At 40.1% G+C, this 16,764-nt stretch overlaps 1 protein-coding gene and 1 long non-coding RNA gene across 2 annotated transcripts; both read right to left on the bottom strand.

Annotated features, from left to right (window-relative positions):
- Positions 1–2,255: 2,255 nt before the first annotated feature.
- Positions 2,256–9,884, bottom strand: LOC104959910 (piezo-type mechanosensitive ion channel component 2-like; the record flags this gene model as incomplete). The annotated part of the gene is made up of 3 exons (XM_010787824.1): positions 9,780–9,884; positions 8,037–8,247; positions 2,256–2,430 (listed from the first exon to the last, which is right to left on the bottom strand). Coding segments are annotated over exons 1-3 (393 nt in total), but the record flags the coding sequence as incomplete, so codon positions are not given.
- A 72-nt stretch (positions 9,885–9,956) lies between these two features.
- LOC104959902 (uncharacterized) lies at positions 9,957–14,693 on the bottom strand. The gene is made up of 3 exons (XR_799932.1): positions 14,648–14,693; positions 11,745–11,907; positions 9,957–10,044 (listed from the first exon to the last, which is right to left on the bottom strand). It is a non-coding gene; the product is annotated as an uncharacterized lncRNA (long non-coding RNA).
- Between the last annotated feature and the right edge of the window lie 2,071 nt (positions 14,694–16,764).

Genomic DNA, 16,764 nt, shown 5'->3' with positions numbered 1-16,764 from the left:
AATTTCAAATGTGGATCAGTGGCCTTTGAGTTGTTTCTTAACGGGAACATATGCTCCTATAGATCACATCATGCTGGGATGCACGCTGCCTTCGTCAGAATTAGACCAGCAGTGTGTCAGATAACACCTGAGCTACGGCGCACAGCCATCGACCGTCCTGAAATCTTCCATCAATAAAGTTTCTCTGATCGCGAGGCCACCTGGCTGCACATTTAATCCAATCTGCTGCTATTTCAGTCCACTGTCGGGATCCAGCGAGGAGCCGAGTGGAGGTGTGGTGTGTTGAATTTAACCAGACATCTCTGTGGATCTAGCTTTCTCTAAACAGGAGCTCATGGTCATTTCAATTCTAAAATAATAATCACTTGCTGGTTGCAAGTCCATGTCTTCCCGTACAAACAGACTCAAGTTTAGTTTCTTTCCCAGGGCCATATGTGCACTTAACACTGCCAATATTTAAGTTATCATGTCTTCCGTGCAATAATCATGTCTTCCGTGCAATATGAGGGGAATCGTGCAATTTAATTTATTACTTATTTATGTACATATTCCCTATCATGTCTATTTAAGTCCCATTTGTTGTTTTTATATTGTGTTGTTGTTGCGCGTTGGCACCTTGAGTTCATATTGTAATTTTTTTGTACTTGTAAAATGACAAATTAAAGATCTTATCTTATCTTGTATTGATTTTATCCGGAGGAGATTGTCTTATCTAAAATGTGATTAAAAGCTCTATTCGAATATTTGATATACGTACAGTTATGTTGTCTGTTATTGTCCGGTCGCCTAATTGCTTTGTTCTCACAGAATAATGCATAATTCACAGAAAGCAACGTATAGTTTTTATACATTCATAACCTCACTCCTCTGTACCTCTCCGACCTCCTGCACATCAACACACCCATCCGCACTCTCAGGTCTTCTGCTTCCCTCCACCTCACGGCACCCCCCTTCCATTTAACCACCATGTGGTATGGAGCTTTCAGCCGCTCTGCACCCCGCCTCTGGAACTCTCTCTCACCTGACATCCGCAACACTGGCTCTCTCCCCATTTTCAAATCACGTCTCAAATCACATCTCTTCACACTCGCATATCCACCCTGATCGTTATCCATCACACATCCTCTGTTTTATTTATTTGATTGATTTATATACTGCATTGTTTTGTTTATGTTTCTTATGCTGGTGTTATGTATTGTGTATCTTGTTTTTTATGTGTTTGTACGGCGACCTTGAGAGCCTTGAAAGGCGCCTATATAAAATAAATACATTATTATTATTATTATTATTATTAAAGCAGGTGGGATATTTGTGCATTTAGCAAAGACTTAAATAATAAAATGTATAATAAAAGGTGTTTAAAAATGTTTTACGAAATATTTGTTAGAAGTCTTGAGGCTGCGTTGCATACTTGTCTCCTAAAACTGTGCCTTTTGCACTTTTATACTCTTTAATATTAATGAACAATTTGGTAAAATCGAATAAGAAAAAAAGTCATGATCAATTTGATGGCTTGAACCAGAAAAATTAAACAACAAAGCACAGTTTATCACAAATCAAAGTGTTATGTTATATTTTCCCTTTAAGAATTCCTAATGGTTTCTGTAAATTGCTAAGGGGTGACAGATTAATCAACAATCTTTTTATTTAGTTTCGACAATCCATAAGTAGTGTTTGTCATACAATATATGCCAATATAAATGAGCCATTGGTCTGTTCTGATTGTATGTACAAAAGGAAAAACACAAACAAACAATAACAACGACTAAAGTAATCCCCTACGTTCACTTCCAGTGATCCTTATACACACGAATATATGCCAAATGTAACAAATCAATCACTTGCTTTTCATTCACAATCTAGATTCTAGTGTGACCAGTTAATGGACACATCTTCCAGTAAATGTCACAAAGCTGTGAACTGAGAAGTCTCTGCTCCATAGTTTCTCTCTTCACTGTACATGTTACATTTATATATTCAGTTTAATAACTTATATTCCATCTGTCACATACTTATGTATATATAATACCTTGCTTTATATCTTGCAATTGTTCATTTGTCAATTCAACCTGTATATTTTCTACTTTCTTGTTTATTTCTTTTCTTTTAATTTGTATTGTACAATGCCATGTCTTTTTACTGTATGCTGCTGCAACACAAACATTTCCCAAATTGGGATCAATCAAATCTTATCTAATCTTATCAAATCTTATCTGAACCCTCTCATCATGTGCTCTCATTGCATGGTGTCTCACCGTCAGCTGGTCGATGGGCTCCTGCAGCCAGAGGCGGATGAGCGTGGCCAGCGTGTAGTAGAGCAGCAGCAGCATGATGGGATTCACAAAGTGGAACCACTGACGCTCCGGGTGCACGATGAGCTTCCACGTGTGGGAGCAGTTGCTCTGGATAATGGGGGAGATGCCAAATACTCTGCAGAGACAGAAAGAGAAACACAGACAGACATATGAGGACTGGAACCATTGCCAGGATTTGAGTTATAACATCAGGAACTTTGAGTAAAAAGTGGCAAGAGACAACATTGTAATGACATGGAGATACAGTATAGAGAGACAAAGACGCTTCCTATTATCATCAAATGTCAATATAAACAGTACGTTTGACGTAAAGGTAAGGATGTGACTTCTCATCGGGAAAATACAACTTTATTGCCAGAAAATATGTCTGTGTGATTGAGCTGTAATAACTTAGTTTAATAAGTAAATCAACAGAAGATCAATCGCTTTACGATGGATTCATTTTTAATTCATGTGTTAAAGGTGGGGTAGGTCATTTTGGAGAAACCAGCTCGAGTGCGCTAGAATTTGAAAATACACAGCCGGAAAAAATCTGCCCCTTCCTTACAGAGCCCCTCCTCCAACACACACGAACACGCACATGACCAATGAGGGCACGAGATAAGTTTGTGCACAGATGGAAGGCTGACAGGCAGGTAGGCCATCCAGTTACTTTAGCCGGGCCGGCTAAAATGATTGGTCGTGCTTTTTACAGCGCCACGGGTTCCACAGATGAAATATTTGTATGTATTTATTGTCAAAGCATTTAATGTATTCATTGCTGTCGGGATGTTAAGAGCATTCCATGGAATATAACAAAAAGTGTTTCTGAAGTGAATTACCTACCCCACCTTTAATCATAATTGTTCATGCAAAAAGGCTAAATATTGGATAATGTTTGGTACTGAAGGTAACATGACCTGTTTATCTTGATCTAACATTATAATAAATGTAATATTTGTGGGGTTCGGACTTTTGGTTTGACAAAAACGATATTTGAATACGAAACAATTCACTGTAGGAGATTGTAAGGGTCATTTTCTAAATACATGGCAGAATAACTGATTAAAATAAAAAACAATGAATTGCAGTTACGATTGTTTGTCTACCAAAGTTTGACTGATTTTTTCTGATAAATGCTGGATACTTTCTCTTCTTCACGCCTTTAAATCTGAGATGGCAAACTGTGTCTTGGTTAACCTTAAACTGATGTTTTAGTTATGCCAGTTTTTTTGTTACTTTAATACGTTTTTTCTGCGGCACCTGTCCAAAGCAGTACATCTACATACTTACAACATTCTCGGCAACATTTAGATTATTGTTTTTACTCACTATTTTAACATGTATATGGTTTACTTCCTCTGCATTACTGCATAATCGTGCACTATTTTAATCTATTTTAAATGTGTTTGATTGTTTTATGTCTTATATATATTTATGTTGCATTGTTGGATGAGACAATAAAGCCTTTGAGTCTTTGCTTTACTTGCAAGCCATAACTCCTGTCTGCTTCTCCATTATCTACACACTGACTACGGATAAGTACCTTATACAACCCCACTTCTGCTATTCTATTGATGACATTCCTGTCAGTAAGATTTCCTTCCACTCTCTAACCTTGGAATCTAATCGAAATGCACTGACGCTAGACTTCTGTTTGTACCACAAAGGATGCTATATGATTCACTCCTCTTCCTCTGAGCAAAACAAAGACCCCGTACTGAACAGGAAGTCTGCTGACGTGTCCCAGTGACAGCCACATAGATTTAGACCAGGGGTGTCCAAACTTTTTTCACCGAGGGCCACATACAGAAACATATACGAAGGGCTCGGCCACTCACTAGAGGTGTATATCGCCTCATAAGTTCAGTTATAAGTTAGCAAAATCAATCACATGTAGGTAAATGATGCGTGTGAGTGTTTAGCTCATCCCTTAAAACAGAAGCCTCAGATTGATTATAATAACAGGGAATGTGAAGGGCGTATTTCAAGCTTGTTATGTAAATAAGTCATTATATTTAAGAAGTACAATATAAGACAAGCACAAGTTTCATTTGTGGGCCATATTCCATTATACTTTTTGAATTGGTCCGCGGGCCGCATTTCAGGGCCGGTTCTAGGGGGGGCCAGGGGGGCCAGTGCCCCCGTAACACTGACTTTGGACCCCCCTGTGGCCCCCATGAAAATGAAAAGTTTATGATTAAACAATTTCTTGGCTGACGGAATAGGCGGAACTAACGCTATTTGTCATTCTAGTCGGACCCATTAGAGCGTAAAGCTACCTATACTAACTCTAAGTATCTGAAATAAATATGTGTACCAATAACTGTATTGCATTGTTTTGTTATGCGCAATTACTTCATACTGTCTTTGTCTTTTTCGTCCTGCATTCATTGTGCCCCTCTCAGAAAATAACTGGCCCCAGCCTGGCCCCCCCAGTCAAATTGGTCTAGAACCGCCACTGCCGCATTTCACCCCCGGGCTGTAGTTTGGGCACCCCTGATCTAGACGCCTGCTGAGTCTGTCTCTCTCTCTGTGTGCCATGTGGAGGAGTGGACGCGCCCCTCTGACCCCATCACACTTCCTGACCGGTTTCTTGCTGCAGCCGAGAGGGAAAGCCCACTGGTCACATGACTGGGGACTTCCATTGTAAGGAGGAGAGGCAGGAAGTGGAGTGGAAGCCAGGCCTCTCAACAGCTTCACTCAACACCTGCCGACAGCAAGGCCGAGTTACTGTCAACAAGCACAATTAGGGCGGCACTGAGGGGGCCTATTGTCCAATCGCAGCTCCACGTATTTACAACCAGAAGAGTTTCCCTCAGACTGTCTGAATCTATCTGGGAGCATTTTATGGATTTTATGGTAAACAAGGATATGTCTTAAGCATCGGACAGCGAGGAAAAGTAACCTTTATTTATTTATACATTTAAATGTCCTATATTACCTGTATTTACTTGGACTTAAGTTTTGTATGTATTTGTCTCATTATTTGTACCATTGTTGTCACGAACATGGTTTAGTATTGTCATATTTTTTTTGTGTTGTTGTTGGTCTTTTTTAGTGTCTTTCAATGTGGATGCTCCATAAAGACAAAGGTTAAAAAAAGACTGTCTGAGGGTGGCAACAGGAAACAGGCAGAGTCAGAGGACAGTGGTGGGTAACTTCTTTCTTCAAAGTGGGCCTCAGTTTTCACACAGCGAGAGACAGAAATACCTCAACGCTGCGGAAAGTCAACATGAACACATGAGGATGGAAAAGGTGGCGTGTAATGAGCAATCAAAGAAGATTAGAGTCATGGTGTACTTCCCCAAATGTAGGGCACACTAAACTGTTTACTTAATGAAGCGATGTAGACGTTTAGGGTCTTAACTTTACTGATAATTCATTTTTCTTTTGTCATATTTACCCCATTAATGGTTCCCAACCTTCTGACCTCATAACCCTTTAACATGAAGTAATGTTCATCAGCGACTGAGTGTGATTACGGATTATGAGCTGCGTGTTTACCTTATTTTGGTCTCATTTCAGGATTTTTAGAGGAAGTGACTTTCTAGCATTTTACTTTCCAGAATTTTAAAGTCCCAAAATGATTAAAATGTACAGAATTTGCTCACTTTGGGCACTTATCGGGCCAAACGGGTAATAATAAATAGCATTTTACAAGCTTTAAGGATATTTCAGTCCCTGTAAAGGTCAAATAGAGCATCTTACAAGCTTTAAGTATTGTCAGAAGCCTGAAGAGGAAAGATATCCAGTATTTAATAACTTTTGAGAATCCTAAAAGCTCAAAAAGGTAAAAATGTCAGATCTTTAAAAGCCTTGAAGTGTAGTTTTTTGTATCTTTTTATAAGGTGACCCCTTGATTTGAAACTAGTTTTAAAATACTGCTGTCACTGTATAGAGAGGACAGCCTGCGCAGTTTAAACAAACTATTAATGACTGTGCCGATGGTGTGAGAGGGGTCCTTTCATTCTAATGAGTTTCCTAACAAGACGTCCATCAATACAGCGGTGTCTGTAATCACACCTTATCTGCCATCTGACCCAGGAGGAGGAGGATGGCAGGCAGCGAGCTTTGTTCAAGGCAGCCTCAGCTAAACATAGCTGTAAATAGCCTCGCTCCGGACACACAGCAGCACAGCTTTCAAATGAGAAACTGTGAGATCAATAAAACCCTGCAACACCAAGGGCAGCGAGACAATAGCCACTCTGAGACAATAGCTACTCTGAGGGGCGAGTTCACAAAAGAATTGTGCAGCTATTGTGGTCGCTAAACCTGTGCAAATAAAACAAAAGTAACTAGTTAGAGGCATCGTCACTCTCCGTTCAAACTCCTTTATTTGGGATGCAGTGACAGGCTGAACAAGACAGTTGTCATAAAGGAACAAAGCTCCACTACTTGTCATTTCTGAAAATAGATCAGCTAGAAAAACTTAAAATACGGTTATTATAGAATTGCATTGAAATGACAGAGCAGCAACATAGTACATCTCATGTATGTACTGTTTATTTATATTACATGCATGTGTTCAAGCTGTTTGCATCTGTTTGTATCTTTGTTTGGAAGGGATTTACTGTTTTACCTATTTGACGGTTCATCGTGAATAAGTACATATTATTCTTGTTGTCTCTTTGACAGCAGTTATGTCTTTGTCCTTTTTTACATTTTTGTATATTACATTTTACATCACTGAGTCATTTGATGCAGATTCAGAAGAAATGTAGATTAAATATTATCATGAGCTACCTTTAACCATAGTGTAACATTTAGAGGATTTTTGTTAATAAAGTGTTATGACTAATGTTGGCAATGTTTTGTTTAGTAAGATGCAAATGGGAACAACAGTATTAGTATTAATACGGACATATGATTTGAAATGATAAGAACTTGGTAGCATCTGTAAAAGCTGAATGATCCTCCTTTCAGATAATCTCTGTTTTGTTAATCATCCAGGGTGGTGGTCTTAATGTGTATTTTTGAGTAATTAGTAAATAAACAGCATTCTTAGCATTCCAGGTTGTCAGTCAGACAGAGTGAGCTTAGTGATGGAGGTTCTGCTACAGAGTTTGTATTCATTACAGCTGTGACTAACGCACGCTTGCAAGATGTGCAGCGCTGTGGCTGAACTCCAACCACCGCCTCACCACAGACAGCTGATTGTCTCCATCTCATGCATAATAAAACCTCCCTGGTTGAAGAGCCTACAAGCTCTGCTGCTGATATTGATGTGCTGTGATTAGGAGTTTGATATATCTGCCCTCCAGCTGGGTTTGCCTTTTTCTCTGCCTTCTTGTTTGTAACAATACTAAATATTTATTATCGTTTAAACAAACTTGCCTCGGGCTTTATAAATACATTCGAGTCAAAGGAGCTCTGGCCGTTGTCATGACATCGTTTTACTCTCACATTAGCACGGAGCATTAGTTTGAGCGTGTGCTGTTTAACTAAAGAACAATAAATCAAATAGACAGGCGAAGTAGCGCGTTACGTCCTTATATTGCAATTTGTGTCTAAATCGAGCCATCGCTCACTGTTGTTTGGGGGAAAGTTAGAATTTAGCTTTTAAAATGTATGACTCATCCCTTTCTGTTTGCAGACGTCAAATGATACACATCAAGATCTAATAACAAAGTTGTAACAAATTAAAGTATTTTTTGATTTAAACTGATAAAAAAAAGTATGTTTTTTAGTGTTTAAAACGAATCTCAAAAATGGCACAAGGTTCAAGATGTAATAACTTACACGGTCACATCGTCTGCAGGGATGGACTCCTGGAAGAACTGGAACTGGTAGAGGTAGAGGACGATGATGTGTCCGGCGCTGAAGATGGCCATGAGGACGCACATGCAGCTGAAGATGAGCGTGTCGAAGGTCCGGCAGAGAGACCACCAGGTGCAGAGGAAGAGGAAGATGAAGAAGTAAACAGCCGAAGTCAACGAGGGCAGCATGATACCTGCGAGAATAAACACATATCAGAAGGCTGATCAGGATGATTGTTATCACTCAGCATTTGTCATAAATACATCACAACACTTCAATGGTCTCAGGAGGTAAATTGTTGAATTTGAAAGATTGTGACTTAAATGTTGACGTCATTTCCTCACATGTAGTTCAGAAGACAGTTTGAGTTCGACTTGGAAATAAAATAAAAAATCTTTTCTCTCCAGACAGCAGTTTGAGACAGTAATCCACGCCTTCGTCACCACTCGGCTGGATTACTGTAACTCTCTCTACATGGGGGTCAGTGGGTCCTCCCTCGCTCGTCTGCAGCGGGTGCAAAATGCCGCAGCAAGGCTTTTAACTGGCACACGGACATACAGTATGACCACATGTCCCCCATTTTGGCTTCGCTCCACTGGCTGCCAATACATTTTAGGATTCATTTCAAAATCCTTTTATTTGCTTTTAAATCCCTAAATGGCATGACCCCACCATATCTTTCTGAGCTGCTACACCCTCACACGCCCAGCCGCCCTCTCAGGTCAGCGGATCAACTGCTCCTGAATGTGCCCAGAACCAAGTCAAAGCTCAGAGGGGGCCGTTGCTTCTCTGTAGCGGCTCCCACACTGTGGAACGATCTGCCCCTGCACATCAGACAGGCCTCCACACTGTGGAACGATCTGCCCATGCACATCAGACAGGCCTCCACACTGTGGAACGATCTGCCCATGCACATCAGACAGGCCTCCACACTGTGGAACGATCTGCCCCTGCACATCAGACAGGCCTCCACACTGTGGAACGATCTGCCCCTGCACATCAGACCGGCCTCCACACTGTGGAACGATCTGCCCATGCACATCAGACAGGCCTCCACACTGCCTGCTTTTAAATCACTTCTTAAAACCCACCTCTTCTCCTTAGCGTATTAACATCTTTTAGAGTGTTGCTTATATTGCTTTTCAATTGTCTATTGTTTTTAATTCTACTTGTTTTATGGTGTGTGAGCTGAGCTGTGTAACTTTTTGTATGTTTTGTTTATTGGACTGTACAGCACTTTGGTCTGGAGGTTAGTGCTCTATCAATAGAGCTGTATTGTATACTGTATTCTTCTCAAAATTGCATTTGTATTTTTTATAATTCCTTCAATCCTGTTTTTTTTTTTATCCTCAAAGCTCTTAGAATTATTTAAACAAAAAAGCATTCTTGTTATTCTAAATAAAACAACTTTGACATATTATAACGTTCAGACATATGGAACGTTTAAGGTCACACATTGGGTTATTTGACACACGTTTGGGAACCACCCCTAAAGAAGTGATTTGTGTTTCATAGCGCTGCTGATGAGAGCAAACAGCTGGGCCAACAGCTTGTGGATAAGCATTTGTAATTCTTAACTACAGTCTGCAAATCAAACCTGCACAAACAAAAATGGAAGCACACTTTGTGAATGTGATAATGTCATATTCATTTCTTAAATATTCCAATTGTAATGCTGTAAAGTAAAAGACACAGATTCACTCTTCCTCATCCACAGCCGCTCACCTGTCATGCCCAGCAGGATGGTGACCACCACCTTCCCTGCAGTCGTGATCAGGTTCCCGATAATATCCTTCACTTTGGACGCCACCTCCGCTACGTGCCGCAGGATCTTCCTCTTGGTGCTCTCCTTTGCTTCCTCCTCCTCTTCCTCCTCCTCCTCCTCCTCTTCCTCCTCCTCATCCTCTTCATCCTCCTCGGCCTCGTACCCCGCCTCGTAGTCTTCTTCCAGCAGGATGTTGTCGTCCAGGCTCAGCTTCTCCTCTTCTTCCTTTTAGGGGATGGGATTATAAAGTGACATTTCAGTATATGATTGATGGATGGTGCTGCTGGAGGTCAGAGCTCTCCATGGTGCTGAAAACTGTTTCCTACAGGTAGCACTTCTAGAACAATCCCTGTGCATACTAGGGCTGTCCCGAATACCATTTTTCGGGCTCCGGATATTCGGTAGTAATCGGCAGCGAATATTCGAATATTGGGTTGTTGCTTTGGAAACAACCTGACGGAGATTAACGGAGAAAAGTAATATCTACATATAAAGACGGAGAAAGTTAAGTGTTAGCACCCCCCGAACAAGCTCTTACGTTGATATTGGAGATTTCAATAAATTCAATTTGAGAAAAAAAAACGGGAAAAAAACGAAAAAACAAATAAAACGAATATCCGGATAACGAAATTGAAACCTGAATAGTACTCCAACTAACGAATATTCGGATATTCGGGTACAGCCCTAGTGCATACTCCAGTTGAGACATCTTTATTGACCCATAGCAGATGTTTTCCTCTGGAAACAGATGTGGGCTTGAGATACTGAGTCACTTCTTCCTTGGCGACTCTATCTAACCAACTATGTTTCGGTCTTTTCCTAAAGTCTCAATAAAAAAGGGACATAATAACAAGTGAGCCATAGATTGGGCTTCATATAGAAGACTGGCACACTAAGAAAGTAGCAGGTGGTACAAAGCCTGTTTTGAGTCAAACAACAACTTCAGCTCAGATGGATTTAAAAACCCGAGCACAACGCAGGCGCTATAGATGAATTCCTGGTGCTTCTCAGTAATGGGGAGCGCGGCCATCTGTGCCAGTGTTAGCAGCTCAGACGAAGAGAAGGTGAATGTGGATTTAATTAACACTGAGTCATAAAGAGAACGGAAGACTTGCCACGCGATGGGGGCTTTATTCCAAGTCATCAGCACTCGCTATTCAAACTCCTGCTCTGTTTAAGAAGCTCAACGTGGAAGCTACGTATCAAGCAGGAGTAAGTTGGCCACTTCAGTAAGTAAACAACTCTGATCAGTTATGTACAACACGATCATTGTGTTATTTACAATATCTTGTTTGTTATTCCGTTGATATTAAAGTGGTACATTTAGGAGAAATATTGTCATGACACCACATTTATCACTTCAGTGAGGATGTGCAACGCTATGGAAAATGTCATTATCCCACATCCATAGATTGTGTTGTTCCTGATGAGGACATCACCACAATTTACCTCATTCAAATCAGTATGTTTATTTTCTTCACAATAGTCTAAATTCCCAAAAAGTCTCCTCAGTATTTTCTAATTACTAGTATTGTAAAGTAGGCTATGTTCTGATTTGGTCATCGATTATATAAAAGAGAGAGCAGCATCTGAGGTGTGGTTAGCTTGCTTGTACATGTGTGACTTAATTTGCTTCAAGTTATCATAATTTGACTAGTTTGACACCCAAAAGGTATTTTTGTTTTTTTATTTTTGTGCCAAATGACACCAATAATAAGTCGCCATGCAGTCTCCTGAAAACATTTACATCTATAAATCTATATCATTTCATTGATTGATTTTATTATCAATTAATCCATCTTTATATTGTACTGGTTAAAAACGTGCACAAGTAAAACGTTTTCTTTTTTCTTTTTTAAGAAAACTGCTCTATAAGCTTGTCAACTTTTCCATTCTGCAGCTCCGGCCCCCCGTGTGAGACCCACTTGTTCCTCTGCTTCAAAGTCAGTGTTGTACTGGGCCATGTCCTCCGGCGGTCTCTTCTGGACCAGACTGCGGCACAGCAGCCAGATGGCCAGTCCGGCCACAAACATGCCGATGTCGGGGATGAACACTCGGATACCGTTCCCCGCATCTGCACCAATCACACTGTGGACAAACAGAAACCAGAAGGCATCACACTGACAGGAAGCTTGTGTCCTCAAAGTCAAATTTGAAACCCAATATTTTCCAAAAGTTGTCATCTGGGGCAATCATGCAGTCTACGATGGCAACCGAACGCTGGAAAATGGGACCGGGTACAACACAGTTAACTGTCCATGGACGATCACTTTTAATGTAAAACTGTTTTTGTAGGAAAACCTAAAACGTGTGGTTGCTTGTTGAGTTCACTTGGATGAGTACCATAAATATTTGTGCGGTCGTGTGTTTGTATCTTGGATAATCTTCTCATGTCATCTCCCTTCGTCTTTACTAAATCTTCATGTCACGATGATTATTTAAAATGCAGTTCAACAAGCTTGGAGAAGATATCTTGAGCATTACATGGGCAGACTGTTCTGAATTCAAACTCATGAGAATAAATATTATTACTGCAATTATCCTTCAGGAAACTCTACCTGTTCCCATGAGTGCCTGGGAATCTGGGTTTTCTTTCGTTAATCGACATTTATTTAAACATGTGTTAAATACTTCAGCTTTTATGTGGCGTACCACCCACTTTAATGAAATAAGCCATGCCTGTTTTAAACTTATTGTGAAATTCTATTCAAATAAAAAGGCCGTGAGAAAACTTGTTTACTCCCTTTGTTCATAATAAGGTGGTATGACCAATAAGCTATTTTCCCCATTAAACTGCGTCAAATAAATGAATTGAAACCAGATTTCGTGGGTTTCTAACAGTAAGCCAGAACCTATTGACTTATTCTTACATAAAAAGGACTGTGTACAGATAATAAAAATGTATAAATAATATTATATTTACCCCAGGTCTGGTCTAGTCTGGTCTAGGCCTGGTCTGGGTCTGGTGTGTGTGTGTTTCATTATTTGACTAAAATGTGACATTGTTTAATTTCCTGTGGAGATATCGCTGTGAGCAAACAAAGCTTTTGTAACATTTGTTAAACATGTGCTCACCTCCAACTAAATACCAGAGCGGTGATTCAAACAGGAAGCTACACAGTGGCAGCCAGCTGTTGCCATGACAGCCTCAGAAACGTCAGGCGGGATGTTTTGTTTTTTTGCCGCCTCAGGACGAGTTTTACGAGGTGTCATGATTGCATGTAGAATTAAAGCAAATAAAAAAATGTCCTTGAAATGGGTAGCAGGTTTCAAAACCTTTAAAAACTGACTTTAATCATCCTGTCTTCTATTTCAGTTTTACAACAATCTCCTGTGTTTGGCCACCAAAGGGTTTTCTTTACATGTGATGCTGAGCTCCAAGTGTAATTAAAGTGTTTTCGATTTTAACAAAACACTCTGTGGTGCAAGCTGCAGCGAAAAGCTGACCAAATGTTTGGATAAAGCTTTTCAGCAACTGGTCATTTCACACAGAAACAATCTCCTTCTGGTCTTCAATGGATATCAAGCTTATAAAAGTGACCAAGTTGAAAACTAATCAACGCAATGGAAACACTCAGATAAATAATTGGGACTGGCTGCTGCTGGCGAGTTCAATCTAATTAAGGACGTCTGTCTCCATGCGCGTTATTGTTACGAAAAAGCGTCAGAGCCAGACGAGGTTGAGCCAGGAACTTTAAGGACTTTTCCCCCGTTTGTGAGAAAATTACAATAACATTAGCAGAGCAAAGACCTGTCCTCACTGCCTCAGGCTGCAAGGGGAAAACACTCTTCAGGCATTGGCAAAAAAAACTACAAATACCCTAACACCAGGAAATATGTCCGAAATGATATAAATATTTGGTGTTTCTAAAGGATTTGAAAAGGTCAAGCTGGAGGAACTGAAGGATCTGTCTGGGTGAAAAGGCACACAAGCAGCTGCGAATGTTAAACTTTAGACTCCAGCAACTCTGCATTTTCCTCCATACTGGACGTGAAAGGGAAAGAGCAGCAGTAAATATATACTGTATATGATCCCTAACAAAAACAGGTAAATGCAGCCGGGATAAAATGTTTACGGCTCTACTTCCGCCACTTACAGTATACTATCCACCGAGGGCCGTTGAGTACTGGAAAGAGGATGTGGCCGAGTTTGGACATTCCCGTACTTAGGAAACCGCATCTAACACGATCACGGGGGTGCGAGGAGACAGAGACAGCGGCGAAAGCTTTGAAATATAGGTCTCTCTACTGATTGTCCGACGTAACTGGGTTTAGTGTTCATCAAGAATCCACAGAGGGACAGGTGAGGAGCGTTTTGAAACCTTGATGACGGGCCAGGGCGGCTAAATGTTAAAAGTGGTGTTTAATGTTATTGTGGGTTTGCTATAATAAGGACACTTTGCAGAGATGATGCAACCTCTTACAGGGGAAGAGAACCAGGACCTTTGACAGGTGGGATGAATATTTTGGCTAAGGCTTTGCTGATTCTGAAAAAATACATGTTACTGATTGTTATTACTGACCCTCCTGTCTCTATCAAAACAATCCTACCACGTCATCAAACACACAACTTGGAAAATGTACATAACACAACAAAAATCCAAACTTCTTCATCATTGTGTGCCTCATGTTCGTCAGGAGAAATGGGATTTACAGATCATTTAAAAAGGGATTTATTTTCTGTATCTCATCAAGCTTGCTATATGAATCATAAAATAAAATAAATATATTGATAAAATGTTAAACAGAATAATTCTTTAAGCTACACATGATATTTGAGTGAATGCAATTGTTGTGAAAGTCTTCATTTAATTCATAATGTTCTTACCTTTCAAAGCCAATTTGTCGTATGGATTTCTCCCACGTGGAACCTGGACAAAACATGAAGTCAGTTAGTAAATAGAAAACTAAAAATACACTTTAAATAACATTGGGTCATTTGTTTTTGTATCAGGATCTAGTGTGTAAAAGTTGTTTATTAGCCCCTGACCAAACCATTAATACATCTGCTTCTGCTTCAAAGGAGCCAGAAAATGTAATTCGCTTCAGCTGATAACTCATTTGCAGGAGAATGATTAATAATCTATCTGTTCTGAGGGAGAAATAAAAACATTTCATGAGAGCTTTGTTTCCACAGGACTGGTTGAAGTGTTCCTGAACGTCACTCAGCGCTCAGAGAGAGATTTCCAGGTATTCAGCCGGCACTCAGAGAACAACAGCCGAAGGTTGACTGGCCTTTGTTTTACCGCCAGAGGAAACACAACATCAGTTTGAAACTCGAGGATTTCAACTCAATGACATTTGGATGTATCCGGCTGTTTTGTTGGTGTATTAGGAGGCTAATTAGGAGCTGAGGATTCTGGTTTATGGAGCGCAGTGAAGGCTTTACAACACACGGCAGTAACTCAAAACAGACATCGGGAAAAATGCTACTTCATCTGACGTGTCACCTGTATGCAAACCATTTTCAGGAAGTTCTTTTTGGAGTAACAACAGCATGAAATGTTTAAATACACAGAGAGAAAAGAGAGAGAGGAAAACAGGTCTTTCTCCTAAATAGCCCAGAGTATCCAGTAAAGGAATGAGTCACAGCGTAGGCACGTCGTCAGGACCAGGAAACTGAATTCCACTCAAGGTGAATAAACGGTAATGGACTGTCAGTGCAAACCCCGGTGTTTCTTTATTACTCATCAGTGGATATTTAACATAGCTGCAGGAAATCCCAGCATCGCTATCACAGATGTTATGAGCTGTGTGGTTGGGCTGGAAGTAGAGGAAAAGAGTGCGGAGGATACCTACATTTCTAAAAAATAAATTAAGAAAACATCTGTGATGGGAGGGGCCCACATGACTAACCCCTGACATAACCTCTGACATCAAACACTTCCCCCGCAGACGTCCTCCTACTCAACTGTGAGAAACTGTCCTCCACCTCCACTACTCCCAGTTTAAACGTACTGATGGAGGACAGAGTGACCCGACTGCAACACAACACACACTGTGGGGAAATAAAACATCAAAACAGGACGATTTCTTCAAGCCTAGGTGGCTTCTTTTTTTTTTTTTAATGTAGTCCTTTCTCGCATATTTATAACAGAAAGATTGCTAAGTTGATTTTAATTTTGGTGTTTTTTCCCAAGAGAAGAAGGCTGTTTCTCATCACACCTCTATGTATGAAAACATATTTAGGGAAATATTTAATAGAAACTAAATGAATTTCCTTAATATAAACAAGCATGCTCTTTTTTTTGGCTTTTACTTAGTCCTCGTGGTTTAGACCAGGTCTAGACTGTGTCTAGTGGTTTCTTAAAGTAACCATTTACTCAGCATTTGAACTAACCACACTTTTGTTTTTGGAAAATGACGTTGTGTTTGATTAAAGTGGACTTTGGTGTGCTCCAATTTACTTTAAGAACCCTTTCAAAAGTGAATGACCACTGTTTAATCAAAACGACATAAAACAGTTACATTAAGCCACAATAAGAGTGTTTGTGAAGCTCCTACTGCATAAAAACATGCAACCAATAAAGGCACAGACGTCAAAAGCTTCTTAGTGCATAAGTGATGAAGTGGTGCAGGGTCGTCGAGGATGCATTTAAGAGATGGGAACTAAAGTCTCCAGAATTGGAAAATAAGGGACGGTTGTGCTGGGTTTATATTTATCTTGGGGCTCTGGATTTATTAACTGTGTCATTTATAAATAACCCTAACAGGAAGTGAGTAGAGTCGTGCCAGATACTTTTACAGGAGCAGATAAGGTCCACTGATGTTGTTGTAACTAATAAACACCCACAAAGGTCAATGATGACTTAATGCCTCATTAACATCTTCAAATATAAACTCTTCAGCTAGAAAGTCCAAACACACTCTCATACAGAAAGTCCAAACACACTCTCATACAGAAAGACATCTGCAACACCTAACTTCACGCAGCCCAAACTGAGC

The sequence above is a fragment of the Notothenia coriiceps genome, unplaced genomic scaffold, assembly GCF_000735185.1.
Source record: "Notothenia coriiceps isolate Sejong01 unplaced genomic scaffold, NC01 NC01_scaffold00001271, whole genome shotgun sequence".
In the NCBI taxonomy this organism is placed as follows: Eukaryota; Metazoa; Chordata; class Actinopteri; order Perciformes; family Nototheniidae; genus Notothenia; species Notothenia coriiceps.
This window is presented reverse-complemented; position numbering and strand designations above follow the sequence as displayed.